Source organism: Syzygium oleosum, unplaced genomic scaffold, assembly GCF_021117445.2.
Source record: "Syzygium oleosum isolate NSW1041296 unplaced genomic scaffold, Sole_v2.1 Sole_v2.09, whole genome shotgun sequence".
Taxonomy (NCBI): domain Eukaryota; kingdom Viridiplantae; phylum Streptophyta; class Magnoliopsida; order Myrtales; family Myrtaceae; genus Syzygium; species Syzygium oleosum.
The window spans coordinates 11,151,956-11,170,639 of NW_026607493.1; the positions used below are offsets into that span (position 1 = coordinate 11,151,956).

Sequence of the window (18,684 nt, forward strand, 5' to 3'; positions counted from 1 at the left end):
ACTTCAGCTCGATTAATGCTCGCGAATGCATCAAATTGAACCTTTCGCGATCAATCAAACGAGAGCAGCTTGATTTATGCTCACAAATGTATTGTACCCCCAACTGCATCCTTCAAGAGAGAGAGAGAAAAGCCTAACAAAGAACAAACTGCCAGAGATTGGAACTTCTCACTGTAGAGAGAGAGAGAGAGAGAGAGAGAAGGGGGGGGAGGTGGCTTTGCTTAGTAGCAAGACAAAGGAAGGAATAGTTAGAAGGCAGTTAGTTTGGGTAGGTTCTCTCTGACCCACGGGAACGGCTTAGCTGGAAAGATCCTGGCCGTCGGATCAGTGAATGATGGCGTAGGATTCTCGTTGAGAGTACACGTGCTGACATGTTTCCCTTTGCCTCTTTCTATCTTTGCTTCCGTGCATGGATTTCTCCTCCCTTAATTAGACAAAAGAAAGAAAACGAAGACGGTGAGTGTAAGAGTTTAAATTGTTAGACTATTGATAGATAGAGAGAGAAAGAAACACACACACACTCTCTCTCCCTCTCCCTCTCTCTCTCTAAAAATTTCTTGTGACTTGTTTTCCCACATCATTAGAAACAAAAGAAACACCCACCCACCTCTCTTCACTCTTCACATTCTATAATTTTCTTGAAAATTTCCTCTTCCAACAACCCAGAAGCTACTGAGAGGAAGCTACTACTCCTTCTCAACAGAACTCTCATCCCATTTTCCGAAGTCAGATCTGTAGTAGCTCATAGTTCTGTTATATGCAATACCATGGTCAGCTCAAGAATTGTGAATTACCTGTTCTCATTGAGCTTGGTCATCAAATTCTACTTCCTTTCTTGATTCTGTCTTCTGGGGTGTTCTTATATTATTTTTGTACTTTGCTCTGTCCTGTTAGTCCTGTTCTGTTCCATTAACATTTGGCTTGAGTTCAGGTGAATGATGTCAAGACTCGAGAATTGTCGCAGAGTCATGAATTCGTCAATTGGCTTGTAAATTAGTTTCTTTTCATCGCTCTTCTGATCCGGAATACTTCTTTTTCGTTTGAGATTTCTCGAGAAGAAAATGGAAGGAGATCCAGAATTCAAGCATGTGTGCAAATTATGCAGCAAGAGCTTTCCTTGTGGTAGATCCTTGGGAGGTCACATGAGGTCTCATCAGACAAACAACAGTCCAGCTGAAGCAGATGAGAAACAGCTCAGCCTCAACACGAAGAAGCTCTCATCATCCATAAGTAGCACTGGTGCTCTCACTCCCACAAACAGCAATAACGGTGGTTATGGCCTGAGGGAGAACCCCAAGAAAACATGGAGGCTTTCAGAACTGAGCGAAGACACTTCACCTCATGAGAAGCTCTGCAGAGAGTGTGGACATCGGTTCAATTCTTGGAAGGCACTTTTCGGCCACATGAAGCGCCACTCAGAGAAGGAGAGAGTTCCCGACAACAGCTTGGAGGATCGAGATTCAAGGACCAGCGATGATCGGAAGCTGGTTATGGACAGCGAATCTGATGGTGAAGTCGTCATCACAAATCGAAGGAGGCGATCGGAGAGGAGAAAGAGGTACAACGTTGCAACTGCTGCGACTTCTTCATCCTTATCTTTTGCCAATGCTGCTTCTTGTGTTTCCGAAATTGAGCAAGAACAAGAAGAGGTGGCCATGTGCTTGATGATGCTCTCTAGGGATGTGGTTGGTCATAATAGAGGGGCTTTAGATTATGTTGCTGACTCATCTGACAATAGAAGTAGGACCGACGTTAAGAATCCGTCACCTGATCTTAAGAAGGTTGTGAAGTTGGAGAAAGTGAAAGAGAACAACTTTGAGTCTGGTTCTTTAGGATGTGGTGAATTGCATCAACTGGATCAATCAAAAACAGAACTTTCTTCTTCAGGGAAGAATTCAAGACACAGGTCCAGGATGGACAATTTGAATGAAATTCGCAAGTTTAAGGCCGAAAACAAATCGGAGTGTGAGGTTCCGGAACTTAGCATGGTGAAGGATTCGGCCAAGGCAGCTGGGTTGGATCGGATCCAGAAGAAGTCCTTCAAAAGTGACAAAAGTAAGAGGAAATTCTCTGACTGTGATGATCCCGAGTTGAGGGTTAAATCCTTGAAGAAATTAACTGATGGTTTTCCAGAATCTGGGAAGGTCCTAGATTGTCGTGAAAAGAGCAAATTCGAGTGTACCATCTGCAACAAGATTTTCCACTCTTACCAAGCTCTGGGAGGCCATAAAGCTAGCCACAACAAAACCAAGGACAACTCTGCTTCCAGGAAAGAAAGCAGCGCAAACAGCCCAGCAGCTGAAGTTTCGCCTGCCCCAGTTGATAACAGTGACGATAAGCTCATGAAATCTTGCAAAATTGAGATGGGAAGTGTCGATGGCCCGACTCATTTATCTGGTCAGAAAATTGAGGTTAATAACAAGTTGAACAAGTGCAAGAAGCAGCATGAGTGTCCAATTTGCCTCAAGGTCTTCGCATCAGGCCAAGCTTTGGGTGGTCACAAAAGATCTCATTTACTGGCTACAAACACTCGGTCCCTCATAGTTCCGAAACCGATCCCGGAAACTCGGGGCTTTCTCGATCTCAACCTTCCAGCTCCAGCAGAAGACCATAAAGATCGTCGAGAAGACGAAGAAGAAGAAGAAGAAGAAGGTAGCAGCCATGTCAGCTTCAATTCATGGTGGGTGGGAAGCAACCCCAACAATCATGTGGCTCTTGCTGGTCTCAACTGCTGATCGAGCTTTGCGGGTGTTGACTTGACCCCTAAAAGATTCAAAGAGTGTACAGGCAAGTTTCTTGACATTAATTTTTCCTTCCTTTTTTCTATTTGTGATTCTCTACGGATTCAAATACTCGGTTGGAAGAAGTGGAATTCAGATTCTCACAGCCACTCTTTGGGAAAGTCTTGTCTCTTCTAGCAGTACATTGAAACTGTAATTGTAATTTGGCATTGAATACCCTTTTGTTATCTCTTCTCAAGCTTGAGTCTCCCACAGCACTAGTTGCAACTTTTTTTTATCAGAAGCACAGTGTTTGGTGCTGGTAATTGTCTCAACTTGGCCTCAAAGAGACATGAGGGAGGCGTCGAAAGATCAGATTGCTGTGTGGGCGAGGTCAAGAGCACATAGTGCAAATATAATAAGTGTCAATGCAGATGCCATCTGGGTTCTGTTTAGTCACCTCACATGTCGCATTCGGAAACCCCTCAGCTCCTCAACATCTGAACAGCTTCGATCACCGCAAAACAAATAGATAAAGATCTGAATGGTCATTGATAATACAAGTAAAGCGTTCGATATGAACTCCCACCTCCGATAATGAAGTGTTTATTGAAGTCACGACTAAGTGCAAGTGGGGTCTTATCTAGGGTTTGGCGAAGTCCGCCTCCATTTCTAAACAAGTGGTCACGGCGCAAAATGCGTGAAAAAGAATGGTCCAACCGAGAATGATCTGAATTTGTGACATCTTCTTCTTCTTATCTTAGGAGGCCCGATACGCAGCCACACTCTGAGCACAGAGCGAACTATTCTTTCGCCTTTTACTAAAGAATACCGTGTGCTCGTCGTTTAGAATGGCATACGCCAATGGCCCAACCGAGAATGATATGAATTTGTGACATGTTCTTCTTCTTATCTTAGGGAGGCTAGATGACAATGTATTTTTTATTTATCGATTAAAGAGATGGACCTGGCATTGCTATGGAAGTTCCACACCTGCATTAGAATATCGACTTCGAGTCATGGCTACTACCGGCACGTCTCCGTCGGCCAACCACGGTGGGAGCAGAAACGGGATTAGGCCATGGCTTGATCAGACTTACGACTAGAGGTGTCAAAATATGTCGTAAACATATTAAATGAGTTTGGTCATATATGGGTTGTGCGAGATAACCCGAATAATGACCGGATCTAATGGGTCCGAGAAGAACTTATTTTCAATTCACTGTTTTTAAACCCGCTCTCAAGAACAAGTCCAAGTCCTTCGCAACCCTCCTCGATGCATGTGAAGCCTCCCAATCATGTCTATATAGTAAATACCATCGTCTTGTACGAAGATTTTTATTTCCAGCACATTTATCTCCCGTAAATTAGCAAGCATTTGTGTACGTAAATATTCATATGATCATAATTTTTATGGATTTTTCGCTAAAATATGCAATGTAACACACAATATATTATTGAGTATCATTTGAGGTGCTCATATCATGCTCAAAAACAACATGAAGTTAAAGTGAATTGTATGGCTCTTTTTGAGTTGCTTTTGCCTATCTTATCGCAATGTATGCGACTTGTATTCAAAATCAATTAAAAAGTCTTTAAATGATATTGATATGCATTGAATCTTGAAGCCGACTATAATTTTCTCATAATTCTTTAATTATTAAAACCACATCTATTTGGTATAAGAACTGTTTTTCATTTGAATATAAGAATGACCCTAAAAAAGCATTATGTAGTATTTCCAAGTAAAACTAAGAAAAGCCGATTTTACCTAATCCAAACCCGACCTAACCCACCCGTTTAGCGGGCCTACATACGATTTGGATGGGTCAAGGTTTATTGAGGCTGAGGAGTCATTGGGAATTTCGAACCTGTGCTGTGACCAGAGGCCTTAAATCACTTGAGAGTAAGTCCTACACTACTAGCCAACCACCGCAATGGTCAAATGTCACACTTTATACTGTGGCTTATTAGATTGTGATAGACTAAGTCTTCAATCTATATAATGAGTACAGTACGCAAGTCAGGATGTCATTCCAATCCACTTGCTATTGTTAAAGGTGCAAGCTTTTGTCAAATCTGTGCAGCAAGGCTTTGCTTTTCCTTGTAAGAATGTGTCATTACAAGAATGCAATGAAATCAGGAGGAGACAGTTTCTTCTTTTGAGTGGGAAGCAATGTTTGTTGTGGAGGATTGGATGTGCATCCCACCTCTAAATTATGTCGGGGCCAATGTCCGAGACATCAAAGACACTAACCACAGTAATGATTTTGGCTCAGCCCTTTGTTAGATTTACAAAATGGACAGGCCAACCGAGATGATAGGACCTCGGAGAAAATTTAGGCACGTAGTTGGTTGGGGGGTCAGGGTTCGAGCTCAAGATTGAGCCGCGCCGAGTTGCCAGTGTCATACAATTACATGTACTTTTCTCGAAGCGTTTCTTCCTCGATGGACCGGTCCACTGAAGAAGCGCACGCCGAACGTTCGAGACTGCCTGTGGACATAATTTGTGAGCCACAACTTGCTCATTTGAGTTGAGCCCACACGAGTCGATTCCGAAAATCCCTAGTTATACTTTACTAGTGGATTTTTTCTTCTTACGAGGGTAATAATCAAAGGACGTGTATGTCCAAAATACTTAATCCAACTAATTTTCTATTATGTAACTTTCAGAATTGCTTTTAATATTTTTCAGATGATGATTTTATATGTACTGGGTCAATTGAATAGAAAGAAAGTACGGTTTTCCAGTCAATTTTCGACGCAAAATCGAAGGAAATTGCACGGATCATCTTGAAAGCCTACCAATACTTGCATCCCTGTTAATTAAGGGTCAATCGCATAGAAAGTAAGGGACGATTACAAGCCTACCAATATTTGCTGCTATAATGTTCGATTTACAAAATTAATCTAAGTAAACTATATGAGGAAGTTCTAATGGGTAGTTGAATATAATCCGCTTATTTAAATACATGATCACATCTCACCACAAAGTATGGTTGGTAGATCAGGCTTAATAATCTTACGATAAATAAATTAAAATATGTAAGTTTATAGTTGGATACCAACCTGACCTTGCAGGTAGAATCTTAGATCAAAGATACAAAATGTAATAACACCAAAATAATGGTCAGTTTAGCTAAGTATAGTCATTACTCAATAGACCCAGTCAAGAGTGAGCCTAGGCTAGGCCTAGCATCATGCCCAATTGTATTATTAGAGCTTGTTTTATATAGAATTGACCAAATCGGGCGAGTCGGGTCCTAAAAAGAAATTATTTAGGAAAAAAGCCACAAAAAAATTCCAAACTGTACATGTGGCACATTTACCTTAAACTTTTTTTGTAATATTAAAAACCTCAAATTGTACCCATTGTGAGATATTTATCTTAAAATTTTTATTGCGACATAAAAAACCCTAAACTTGCACCCATACGACATATTTACCTAGATGATTTTTTAGTCAAAACAACGTCGTCTTTATTTCACTTAAGCCATATGAGCGCCATGTTAGTATTGTTTATTTTTTAGTGTCTATGTAGACTGATTTTTAACGGTTTCCATTAACAAAATTTTGCCGGAGGATAAATTTGTCACACATGTACAAGTTTGGAATTTTTGGTGTTGCGGGGAAAAAAAAATTTAGGGTAAATTTGTCAAAATGGTATACTTTAGAATTTTTGGTGACTTTTGCCCAATTATGACATATTTTAGGGTAAATATGTCAAACTGGCATAATTTAGGGTTTTCGCCTATTTTGTTTATGGCGTCGGCCACATCCGAAGGAGCGCTCGCCCGTTTTGTCCATTTCTCCGGATCTTTGAAGTGAAAAGTAACTTTTCTTTTTCACTTTCCGCTCAAAAAAAATAGTTTCATGGAATATTTATATCCAAATGGACGTGTGAATGTGAAGCTACATTGGTAGGATTCAAGTATATAAATACTAGAATAGATTAAGATATGGACATCGTAAAATTTGAAATAAAATGGAAAAAAGTTAGAGAGTAACAAGAACAATGACGGGCTCGGCCGGCAGTTTCTTGCGAGTTTCCGTTGTTCAAACACGGAAGTGCTTGGCGTGGCTTAGGCGCGTCCCATTCCTTCTCCTTCCGTCCAACGCTTCGCATTTTCTTCTGTCGACAAGCCAAAGTCTCCTTCCCTTCCTTTCTTCTTGACTCCGTTTACTCTGTCTCTCTCTGGGCTCTATTGGGTATTGGGTTCGTGGGGTTGTCTCTGGGCGCTCAGTTCTGGGTTTCTTGATTCGATTCTGCCGCATCTCCAGGTACTTGGTTGATAGGCTCTGATTGATTGATTTCGAATTTATATCCGCTTTCGTCGGGCGTCGTGTGCTGCTGTTCGGAATTTCAAGATCTTCCGGTGCTTAGTCTGACGTGCGAAGGAGAATTCGTGCGAATTTTCCTGTAGTTCTCAGTAAAGGGTTCAAGAAAACAAGAGTCGATCGACCTGTTGGGTTGTTTCTTGAAGGTTTTGACTTCTGGGTTATGCCCCCCCGTGTGGTGGGTTGCTTTGTTTTGTAAATCCCGCCTCCACCCAATTACTATCAACATGTTGGTGTCTTCCCTGCTACTGTCGTTTCTGATTTGCGTTTGTACCCATTTTCTTTTCCAAATTGGTGCTTAGATTTTTTCCTCCGTCCTTGTTGCAGTGTCTTTCGGTAATTTGTTGTTACTTCCTTCGTTCCTTGTCTTGAAGACTTTATTGTGATTACACGAAGCGCCTTTATATTTACCTCCTTAAGTGTGTAATGTGCCGACTTTCCTTGCTTGCGCTCTCATATGAAGTTTTGCTTTATATATGTAGAAATGTAAGACATGTTCCCAATTGCTCGGGTTTATGCAGGTAACCGCTGTGTAGTTTTTACACCGACTTTTGCAGCTGAAGCAAATGTATAGTTCAAAGAGATCTCCTGTGAAGGTTGCTAAGCATAACCCTGCTGAATCTGGGTATGCGGATTCTTCCAGATCCAACCCATTTGATTCTGACGATGAGTTTGATAAAAAGAAGATGCCTAATTCCTCTAAAGGGAGAGCTTCTGAGCATGACCTGACTCAGAATTCTCGCAATGATCTCTTTGATGGTTATGAGGAGAAAGGGACCTCTTCTTCGTCACATTCAAATGCACTTGACTCTGCTGCTAGAAGTAAGTACAGAAATGATTTCCGTGATTCGGGGGGACTCCAGAACCAATCCGTGCAAGAATTGGAGAACTATGCAGTTTACAAGGCTGAGGAGACTACGAAGAGTGTCAATAATTGCAGGAAAATAGCAGAGGACATAAGAGAGGACGCAACAAAGACTTTAGTCACCTTGCATCAGCAGGGTGAGCAAATCACCCGAACGCACATGGCTGCTGCTGATATTGACCATGATCTTAGTCGCGTAAGGCTCCTTCAAGATGAGTTATGGCTTGTATTGCCATATCCCTTTTCACATTAAAATAATAAGCGAAGGCACATTCGTTAACAAAAAAAGATTTTTGTGGATGCAATGTGTTGCTCGGTACATGATTTGTCATATGGTAAAGCAGGAATGAGCATTTTACTTTGCGGTCCTTCCTAAACTGAATGTTGATGGTTACTTGTGATCCGAACAATCTATATGCCCTACACGAAAAGCTCACTTTTCATTTGTGCTGTTTATTTTGTCCGTCCTTCTGTTATCTAGTTATGTTTGTCGACTTTCTTATGTAATGCGTTTCCTTTCAAGAATGTATAGTTTCCATTTTGGATGGTTGACTTCCATTGGGAACATGTAAGGACTGTGCTTGTCTAGATGGCTAATTGTGACTATGATGGTTAATGTGTTTACCAATTGACAACACCATATGTAGGGAGTGCATTGAAATCGATCATCTTATGCGTGTTTCAGGGAGAGAAGCTTCTGGGAAATCTTGGCGGCATGTTCTCAAAAACATGGAAGCCAAAGAAGACCCGTCCAATATCAGGCCCTGTAATCACGAGAGGTTGTCTTTTACTTCACAGTTAATTTGCTTGTTTAATAATTGATCTTTGATATTGGTGCTTTTGGAAGGTGCAGATTATAACTTGAAAATTGTACGAAAATGGCTGTGGGACTCTGTGCCTAAAGCTTGTTCTTCTGTAGTTATGTGTTTGGGGACCATTTTATCTGAAGCACGATTGTTTTCTTGAACAGAGGATGTGCAGAGGAAGGGCAGCCACCTGGAGCAGAGGGAGAAGCTGGGTTTGACCAATGCACCCAAGCTTCAATCTAAGTCACGGACACCGCCTCCTGAGCCAACAAATGCATTAGAGAAAGTTGAGGTTTGTAATATACTCTGGGTCTAAAAAGACCTTTTTTCGATGAAACCATAGGATATCTTCATAATACCCAAGTGTGTAAAAGTTGTAGGCTTCGCCATAGGATGTCTTCATAATATTTGAGTGGGTAAGAGTTGTAGGCTCTCTGGTAGAGAGATGTTAGTATAATTTAATAAAATGAAGAGAGTACATGAAAATTTCACATTTTAGTTTCCCAACTTTTGTCTCTTTTCGTCTAGTCATGTGTTTGGGACGTCCGTTCGGACATGTAGTCTTCTCCAAATATTGAGTTTTTCTAAAAAGTTTCTTGTAAACCAGGTTGAAAAAGCGAAACAGGATGATGCTCTGTCGGATTTAAGTGATATTTTGGGTGAGCTAAAGGACATGGCTGTTGACATGGGCTCCGAAATCGAGAGGTATGCTGCTTAGTTCTTTGCAAAAGACCGCAATTACATACCTGAAGTCAAAAGGAAACAAAAAGCTGTTCATTGTTCATTTTCATTATTGATGTCGTAATAGTTCACTGCTGCATTTTTAAAATATGATGTTAGAATTATCTTGCTGGGAGATATGGTGTTTTGTTCATTCTTTTAACATTTCATGTGTTGCACCTTCTGCCCATTTATGCAAAGACCGCTTTAGCTCTATTATGCCGATTGAACAGAATCCTGGAGGTTGCTGCACAAACAATTTCTGAACAAGTCACTTTTTTAATCATTGCAGGCAAAACAAATCTCTGGATCATTTCTATAATGATGCAGATGAGCTTGACTACCGTGTTAAACAAGCTACTCAGCGTGGTCGCCGTCTGCTTGGGAAGTAGAATTGGAACTTTATTTGTTTGCTTCTTTTATTAACCAACCTCCGACACATTTTCATCAATTATTGTTGCCAAACATTTATCTAGTCTGATGTATACGGATATGCTCGGATATTTTCTATTGCTTTTGTTCTCTATGCGCAGTTAAATTGAACACCGATGAGCTGTTTCAGTCTATATATACTCCAGAGCATTGTACCAAAGTTCGTGTTCTCATTATCTTCGATAATGATCGGGTGGTCATGTCACTTAAAAGAGTAGCCAGCAAAAATTAACATAATGTAAACCACCAATCCAATCTCTTTCACAATAACAACATATAATACAGCAACGCCATTTTCGGTATTCAGAAACAACAGATTAAACACAAGCCGGAGCATCGAAGTTGGGGAAAACTACAAACTTTATAGACAAAGGAGCAACGGTTAAAGGCGTATCTACATTGACAAGGTCAGGTTTCAAATCTGGGATTTCCCCATCTTTTGTTAGCTCCAATGGAGTTCCATTTAGCAACGTGATTTCGCTTTGAAGGACACCGTCCTTCGGAGTCAAATGGTACTCTTCTCGGAACAACTGTCCATCCGATGAGCCCAACCCAACAAATGATACTGTTTCCTTCAACCGGCGAACGAAGATGCTCTCTCTGTTAATTGGTTGTTCAAAATGCAGTCTGTAGTTTTTGCTATTTCGGACACTGATTGTAAAGGAAGTCATGTTGCTGAAATTGAGCAGGAGTAGGGTAATGCCTTCCTGTGTACCAAAGTATCCGAAAAGGGTCAGGGACCGACAGATATGTAAATACAGCAGATAATTCTATAAATGTCCCAACGACGTATATTCAGCTACATGATCTTCACAATGCCCTCTAGTCTTTACCTAGTAATGAAAGATTAACTCTTCAATTTCCTAAAACAAATGCTTCATGACAACTTCTACCGTCCTATATAAAGATTAACCTCACTGCATAAGCATTCTACCCCAGGACATTTTTATTTTCGAGCATTTCAGTACTGGAGAGAGATGGGTAAAAATCTAACTGAATCTTGATGACCAAGAAGAGCTATTCCAAATTGATCGAAAACTGTCTTCACATTCTTACTTCGACTTGAACAAACTAAAGAGTGAAGAAGCCTTACCCTCCCTTTTGAACAGTGAGCATAGTAGCGTAAAGATGAGGATGCATCACTGTCAATGGCAAGAACACCCTTCCCCATGAGCCGATGCCACAAGAGTGCACTGTTCAGAACCGTCATACACTATGAGTGTTCAATGGAACAAGCAAAACCAAGGTGGATAATCTTTTCCTCATTCATTGTTAAAGATTGAGACATTCTCAACATGTACTTGCCTGTAGTAATCAGGGTTGGGCTCAAACGTTGACGTGTTGAGGAGTCCATAGTTTCCTCCAATCAAAGTCTGCCGGCAGTACACTTTGGTGCTATACTTGGATGCCATGCCAAGCTGATCTAAGTACCTATTTCACATAACAAAGGAATGGATCATGCTCTTGATATCACCATTTATTCACGTTTGACTGAGAAGATCTAAGAACTTGATCAAATGAGGACTTTACATTAAGGGTGTCACAAGATTACCAAAAACTATTTACGAACGTGTCTGACACATGCCGACCACCACTGTTGTAAGCTCCACCAGATTCACCGACCCACGGAGAGGCCCAAGGACCATTTTCTTGAATAGTTTGTTTAACATTGCTGAATGTTTTGGATATCTGACTCAAGTAATTAGGATCCAGAATCTTACTCATAAGATTGGGATCGGAACCTGAAATGGGAGAAGACAGGCTATCAGATCATCTTAAGAGGATCAAGTCCAGGTCAAGCGACATGCACACCAAATTCAGGAGTATATTTGAGTTGAGAAAAATAGTAGAAGATTCTCTGAAATTTCTCTTCCATTTAATGGAAGAATGAGTCAGAACGAAAATGCAATTGATTGGCTATCAGAAGAGAGCAGTTGAATTCAGGTAAGCACAACCTATTGAATCTTTACATGATCTGCAGGTTCAATCAAATTAGAATAATATGACAAAAACAGCAAAATAGCTTAGCATCAGCACAATACCTGGTCCCAGATTGTAAATATGATGTGTCATGGCATTGATCACGCCGGAACCCGAAACGTGCAGAAGCTTCCTGTACCAATCCTGATCAAAGAACCCCCCTGGTGCTACAAGGGAAGGTTTTGAACGAGCATTCTTGTACAATTCACTGATAATGGCTTTGAGGGATACTAAGTCTTTTCCATATTGTTCAACCCCAACACTTGCTCCGATTCCACTTCCACTAAGCTCATTTCCTTCGAGCAGATAGAATCATGGAGGTGAGGCAGATTCATATGGACAGGAAATTTTCTAAGCACAGTGCATACCAAATTCCCATGCGTCTATTGGGTATTTCTTCGCAGCTGTGTACTTTATGAGCTCATATGCATTACTGAAGTCCCAATCTCCGCCCCAGACATCCTTCCTGATCTGGTGCCGTCCATATAGTGCATTCAGGCCAAAAGTCACAAGGGCCCTAAAACCAGAATATTCATAACTATCATTGTGACACCCATGCTTCATTGAGAAAGCAATAAAGAAACTTCAGGAATTGCCAAAGACAAAAGCAAAAGTTGAAGGTTTACTTCTCCCAAATTCAGATTAAAGTTATGAACAACCTCCAGATTTTGCAATGAATATAAGCATAACAAGAATGCTAATTTAGTCCATTAAGGAGCAGTCCAATTTAAGCTTACCCTGTCCTGCTGAATAAATGGTTCAATTCGTCCCATCTTTTCATACGTAAACATCCTGTAGAATAGCCAAACAGGCCGCCTTTCTCTTTTCCAAATGGATGGCACCGATACTTCAACTTTCCAATATCATACATCACTTGATCTTGCAAAGAACCGCCAATCCTTATCCTCAAACTCTTAAAAGCTATCATGCCACATGATGAATTAGCAATGGTAAGCATTAGACGACATGCTCAACAAACACAATGTCCATCACACTCTGTAAGTGGAAATATTTGAACAGTGCAATTCTTAGAGGTGATTTAGGCTTTTCATCCTACCATGCCTAGCTTTAGAGACAATCATATAGCTTAATATATCCTATAAGCTTCGAAGATAGACTAACCTTGGATTGCGTTCCCAAGAACAGGATGAGATAAGTTCTGAAAAACATAAAAAGCAACTCGAATGGATTAAAAACTTAAGTGCGACTTTTGAAACCCCACGATAAAAGGAACTTCCAGATTCTCACCAGATTTATCACGGATGTGTATCCCCATGGACAGATGTTGTAGTTACACTTGTCGTGAGGCCACCAGTCAAGAGTTGCACAGATGAAATTATCATCAGTTTGGGCTACTGTATTGCTACCATCCACAATGAGTGTAGAATATGCAGCTCCTTGAGCGAAACCCGGGGACAGAGAAGATAACAAGACAAACAAGAAGAGGCAGAACACTCCCATTGGTGGAGATGTGTTGAGGATCTCTCACTCATGAAACAAATTTACCCCAATAAACTGCAATAGAAAGATACACCACAGATTATAATATGTCGACATGTTGCAATTTGCTTAGTGTTTCAGACTTTGAAGATACTAACACAGACAGATTAGTTGACGCTCTTTTGACCCATGACCAGGCAAGACAGAATGGTCCGTGAAGACATAATTCTCTAATCTTCCAGCTGATTAAGAAATTCAAAAATAAGCAATTGCAGGATGAAGTTCAGAACTTTCTGCAGACTTTGAAAAACAAAAAAATTCTTCGGTAACAGCACATAAATACACAGACCAACAGGTGCATTCAGTTCCAGAATAGAGAGAATTTGCATCAGAAACTTACTTTCTCTAAACAATTGCAATAATGGTTTCGTAATGAAGATCCAAGATCCAGAGTGAACCACAAGCAGAAAGCAACTATGGAAAAGAACACTTAGGATGTTATGAAGTGCAAATTAGGAAATACCAACAAAAACATGGGAGTGAATGATTGCATCTGGTAGGGAGAACAAAAGTAGAAGAAACGCCATACAAGTATCCAACCAGCAACAGGCAAACGAAAAGTCGACGAAGCTTCTAAATCAAGATTCATGATTTTGCTGTGCATGCTACGAGTACTTGAGCCAAAAGAGTCACACCTCATCAAGTTCATGACAGATACATATCAACTAACACATGAAATGAAATACCACCAAACCCCACCTCCCCATCAAACCACTAGCACACACTGAACCAAAAACAGGACAAAACCAATCAGAGCCAAACACATACAAGTAACGGTTATTAAGAGAAACCCAGCGAAAAAAATCGACTCAGACAGAGACAACTGGCCTTAAATCAAGTGAAATGGCCATCAGCCCCGAGCTTTACTAGTCACTGGTTACTGGAGTCTTCAGATGAAACAAACGTGATCAGGGGGGATGTGCTAGCTGTAAAGGTGTGATTTTCTGGTGAATAGTATGGGGTCCGTGATGCTTTCTGCGGGCCTCAAAGGACATGAGAACCTCGCCGTGTGAAGTGGGTCGGTATCAAATTTGTCGGATTTCTCCCACGAAGCATCCTCGTGTTTGCCTCACATTGAGTTAAAGCATAATTCGTCTTCTTTCGTCGCTTTCCTTTTGCAATAGTGGAAGGAGAAACGAGGCTCTCTCTTTTCCTTTTGCCACAGGGATTTGGGTAAGCTTATTTGGTTTCGGGTTAATATCACAAAAAACTTCAAAAAATTACTCTAAATGAATTTTTTGATCATAAAAAATCTCAGACAAATATATTTGTGATAAATTTACCTTTCGTTATTTAACAGAAAAAAATAAATTAATACACCTGTGACAAACGGAGGGTTAACCCCAAACTAGTATATCCGTCAACTCAATTTGACGGTAATATTTAATGGAAACTAACAGAGGGTAATTTTGTCACAAATGTACCAGTTTAGAGTTTTTGATGGTCAAAAAATTAGTTTGAAGTAAATTTATTTTAAATGTATCAGTTTAGAGTTTTTCGTGGAATTAACCTTTGGTGTACTCAGCTGACAATCACTCAAAATCTTCACCAAAATAAGAAGAATATCTTGATTATTTGAAAATCCATGAAAAATTTGGGATGGCTTTAAATGCTATCATTTATATATTATGAACTTTATGGCGAGTGGGTTTGGAATTCGGATTTTTTCCTTCCACCTACTCCCTTAGTTTTATTGCTTTAAAAAAAGAATCTTAAATTATTATATGATGCATCTAATTTCAACTTTTCTTTTTTCATTTTTCGGCACTTTATTTTTCTAATTTCTATTTTGTTAAGTGAATTTTAAATTTTAACACGTAAATGAGTTCTAACATGTAAAAAACACGATTGCACATAAACCCTAATCAATTTGCTCTTCATACTTGATATCTATAATTTAGATTACTTTCCCAGCGCTTAGAGCTTAATTGTTTTGAAATTCATATGTGGAAGGGAAATATATACCATTAGTAGTCGGAATGCTTATTGCGTAAGCGAGTTGAAGAAGATCGTCCCAGTCATGCCAAATTTATTGTGGGCATGTACTTTTGGTATATTGCGCCTTTGCATTTTATTGTCTTTTATATCATGCCCTCAAATATTTATGTGTCTACAACTGAGATTTTTTATGACCATGGATAATCGAAAAGTTAAAGCAACTTACAATTAATATAATTTGTCAACAGCTAGATTAAAATAACTTATATGAAATATGACTTGCTCACGGTTGGGCCAAAATGAATAATCATAGGTACAATCATCGTACAAGGTGCAAATTTACTAGGTCGTCCGAACTCATCTATATAACTCATAAGCTCACTTTGACCAACCCATCGAGATGCAGTTTGTCGATTGGTGTCTAAGACCATAAACATTTTGGGCATGACCAATTTTTGAAATCTATTGTGAGAAAGGAATAGTTCAAAATTGAAAATTTCTTATGTTGAATACAATTTTTTTTTTTTGCATGTGTATTGCCATGCTAAATGCATATAGTTGGAGCTCTCAAGTTTATCTATGTAACATATGAGCTCACTATTGATTCAAACAAATCAAATCAAGGTGCGATCTGTCTTTTAATGTGAAGTTCATCGGTTTGAACTTTCTCGATAACCCGTAGGGAAATTATAATCAAATTATGATACGCTAAGCTCTTATAATAAGTATATAATAACAAAAAGTTTGAGTAGAGTCGACCAGGACAAGCACGAATGAAGATTACACAAGTGATTCTACCGGAAGCTTCGAGTGTAATTTACATAAAATCGCAGTTGAACACCAGTATTCACGGGTTGGATCACCAACTTGATCATAAATTAAAAGTAGCTCAACAAAAGCGAAGAATATACTACCAAAGTTTCTATAGATACTCAATCTGACAAAAATATTCTCTGGCGACCATTCCGTGACATAAGGGTACAAGCAAGCAAATTCCAATAGTTCTTGAACATGACCCAACAGTCCTGGTCCTCTTCGTTCAGTGTCAACTTTGCCTCCATTCCATGATCATCTCTAGCAACAATGAGGACCTCGGTGTCCTTCAACCTCTTTGCACTTGTCAAGTTCAGCCATTTTGGCTTCCCCGCCTGATATCAGCCTCATATCATTGAAGCCTACACCAAACTGGAGCCCTTGTAGAGATCCCCTATCACTCTTTGAGCTTAGGAATGGCTTGTTATAATAAAATATTTCCGTGAGTTGTATTAATAAAAGTTGAACTTATATAAAAGTAAAAAAAGAAGAGATAAAAGACTTAAATTTTCCTTTTCCACCATTCATCACTCGCATCAATGGTTTTTTTCCTAGAATCCCATGCTTGTCCCATTTCCTGTTGAACCAATTGCTTCCATTTTTTCCATTCTCCCCGTTGGATTATCATTTGTGTTGTTCAACCTTGAAAACCGGTTTTGGTCCAACTCAAACGTATGAAAAGAGTTTTGGTCAGTTAAAGCAAGAAAATTTTCATCAATTTTTGGAGTTGGCACACCGAAGGTCCATTGTTCATGAACTTGAATGCAATGCATTGAGAATAGCTCCTAACCAAACCTGTTTTGAATCCACCAAGTCCAATGGAAATACCATCTAGGGATAAAAATCATTCTCACTGGAAAAGCCAATAAGCGTAAAAGTCGTGTATTCTCTCAGTCAACATATCTTGTGGAACTTCCATCTTCCAAGACCAGATTATGATATTTTACCACAAGCTTACCAAACAACGCAAGGACCAAAGGATGGACTTCGAGCACTTCAACAAACAGGACAGCACGGGCGTTTTCTATTGGATACAGCTCATGCTTACGACATGAACAAAACACCTTGATCAGGACACAATCCAAGTCCGGGAATGAGAAAAGCCAAGCATACGCAGAATCCCCAATCTACTTCTACATACCTTGCACTCTTCCATCTCCATAAAAAACTTTGTATTACTCGAGTAGTAATATCCTCAATCAAGCATAACATCGTAAGTACCGTTCAAGAAATCACCATGCACTTAAAAATCACAACTGAAAAAAGCAAAACTAGAAGGAATCGAAGTAAAAAAACCTGGATTCGAGGTGAGACAAGCACGAGAGAACCAACCAAGAGAGAGGTGAGCATGAGAGAAGCAGGGGGCGACCTGTGGAAAAATAGCTCGACAAAGATATGGATAACACACAAAAAGTTAATGATATTTCATAATTGTAATGGAGCTTATCCATATTTATAGAAGCTTTAATTTTAGGGAAAGAATTTCTTCTTCAGTTCAAGTTCAAAAGGAGTGTTCTCTACTTCTACTTTTAATTAGGTGACGAAAGACCCAGGTAATGAATGGAAAGATATAGAGCGGGCTCAATGGACAGCAAGGATGGAATTGATGTTGGGAAGATGGGACAGGTTCGTAGAAAGAAGCTCAACTAAGTTTATGGGGTTACCGACAATATCCGTTTTTTCTTTTTATCCCGAATCATGTGTCACCCGGATTTGGGGAAAAGTGCCAAAAAAGTCCTAAACTTTTTGTATTAGTGCCAATTTAGTCCTAAACCTTTTTTTGGTGCCAATTCAGTCCTAAACCTTTTGCATTGGTGCCAATTTAGTTCTAAACTTTTTTTTGTGCCAATTAAGTCCTAAATCTTTTAAATTTGTGCCATTCAGTCCTAAACCTTTTGTTTTTGTGCCAATTTAGGGCCCGTTTGGTTCGGCTTTTCAAATGCAACTTGGGGGAATGCAAATACCTTTAGGTGAAAGCCACTTGGGGAAATGTAATTGGTGTTTGGTAAAAAAAATTTGTGAAGCTCCTTTGGCCTAAGTAGTGTTTGATAAATTTTTTTTTGCAAAGAGCTTTGGCAATTTTTAGTTTTAATATTCCGATTTTGCCTCTATTACTGTTCATCTTCTTGGCCGGCGAGGGCAGATCTGGCCGGCGAGGGTGGCCGGCGAAGCGCCGGCGAGGTCGCCCGAACCCTGTGACTCGCCGCCTGGGCCTGGGCGACCGCCCAGGTGCCGCCGCCCGGGTCGCGCGACCTCGTGCGACGCCGGCCTGGGTTGCGACACAGCCGACCGTCGCCCGGGTCCCGCACCCAGGCGGCCGCCGCCTGGGGTAGCGCGACCTCAGCGACCGCTGCTGCGGTGGTTGCGCGACCCAGGCGACGGCGCCTGGGCGGTTGCCCGACCCCAGGCGGCCATCGCCTGGGTCGGGCAACCTCACCGGCCCTTCGCCGGCCAGATCCGCCCTCGCCGGCCACCCTCGCGGGCCACCCTCACAGTGAAGAAGATGAACAGTAACATGGGCAAAACCGGAATAAAGAAATTTGAGTGAGGGCAATTTGGGAAGGGAAAAATA

General features: G+C 40.4%; 3 protein-coding genes and 1 pseudogene across 9 annotated transcripts; 3 read left to right on the plus strand and 1 right to left on the minus strand.

Moving 5' to 3' along the window:
* The first annotated feature begins 456 nt into the window (after window positions 1–456).
* On the plus strand, window positions 457–2,979 carry LOC115661950 (zinc finger protein ZAT4-like). The gene is made up of 2 exons (XM_056314231.1): window positions 457–931; window positions 1,059–2,979. The coding sequence occupies exon 2, from the start codon at window positions 1,062–1,064 to the stop codon at window positions 2,733–2,735; it is 1,674 nt and encodes a 557-aa protein (XP_056170206.1). The 5' UTR covers window positions 457–931; window positions 1,059–1,061; the 3' UTR covers window positions 2,736–2,979.
* Window positions 2,980–3,498: 519 nt separating this feature from the next.
* Window positions 3,499–3,587, plus strand: LOC115662614 (U5 spliceosomal RNA; annotated as a pseudogene).
* A 3,163-nt stretch (window positions 3,588–6,750) lies between these two features.
* Window positions 6,751–10,041, plus strand: LOC115691585 (SNAP25 homologous protein SNAP33-like). The gene is made up of 6 exons (XM_030618279.2): window positions 6,751–7,001; window positions 7,580–8,119; window positions 8,609–8,702; window positions 8,894–9,021; window positions 9,337–9,434; window positions 9,742–10,041. Exons 2-6 carry the CDS (start codon window positions 7,625–7,627, stop codon window positions 9,839–9,841), a joined length of 915 nt encoding a protein of 304 aa, XP_030474139.1. The 5' UTR covers window positions 6,751–7,001; window positions 7,580–7,624; the 3' UTR covers window positions 9,842–10,041.
* Window positions 10,042–10,109: 68 nt separating this feature from the next.
* On the minus strand, window positions 10,110–14,364 carry LOC115691528 (heparanase-like protein 1). 7 transcript variants are annotated; one of them, XM_030618196.2, is made up of 11 exons: window positions 13,702–13,988; window positions 13,460–13,543; window positions 13,110–13,376; window positions 12,984–13,020; window positions 12,599–12,782; window positions 12,230–12,378; window positions 11,924–12,157; window positions 11,434–11,623; window positions 11,187–11,312; window positions 10,975–11,074; window positions 10,110–10,588 (listed from the first exon to the last, which is right to left on the minus strand). In XM_030618196.2, the coding sequence occupies exons 3-11, from the start codon at window positions 13,320–13,322 to the stop codon at window positions 10,199–10,201; spliced, it is 1,623 nt and encodes a 540-aa protein (XP_030474056.1). In that variant the 5' UTR covers window positions 13,323–13,376; window positions 13,460–13,543; window positions 13,702–13,988; the 3' UTR covers window positions 10,110–10,198. The 7 variants fall into 7 exon arrangements, with proteins under 7 accessions (XP_030474056.1, XP_056170444.1, XP_056170445.1 ...); XM_056314469.1 differs by lacking the exons at window positions 13,460–13,543; window positions 13,702–13,988 and adding an exon at window positions 14,229–14,364; XM_056314470.1 differs by lacking the exons at window positions 13,460–13,543; window positions 13,702–13,988 and adding an exon at window positions 13,997–14,105.
* Window positions 14,365–18,684: the final 4,320 nt, after the last annotated feature.

Excerpts from the sequence above, each read along its gene's own strand:
- LOC115661950 (XM_056314231.1), top strand. The coding sequence starts at position 1,062 with ATGGAAGGAGATCCAGAATTCAAGCATGTGTGCAAATTATGCAGCAAG.
- LOC115691585 (XM_030618279.2), top strand. The coding sequence starts at position 7,625 with ATGTATAGTTCAAAGAGATCTCCTGTGAAGGTTGCTAAGCATAACCCT. Across the intron at positions 9,022-9,336 it reads ATGCATTAGAGAAAGTTGAG|GTTGAAAAAGCGAAACAGGA; the intron begins GTTTGTAATATA and ends CTTGTAAACCAG. Across the intron at positions 9,435-9,741 it reads ATGGGCTCCGAAATCGAGAG|GCAAAACAAATCTCTGGATC; the intron begins GTATGCTGCTTA and ends TAATCATTGCAG.
- LOC115691528 (XM_056314469.1), bottom strand. The coding sequence starts at position 13,322 with ATGGGAGTGTTCTGCCTCTTCTTGTTTGTCTTGTTATCTTCTCTGTCC. Across the intron at positions 11,313-11,433 it reads ACGTTCGTAAATAGTTTTTG|GTACTTAGATCAGCTTGGCA; the intron begins GTAATCTTGTGA and ends TATGTGAAATAG. Across the intron at positions 10,589-10,974 it reads CTCACTGTTCAAAAGGGAGG|GAAGGCATTACCCTACTCCT; the intron begins GTAAGGCTTCTT and ends TTTGGTACACAG.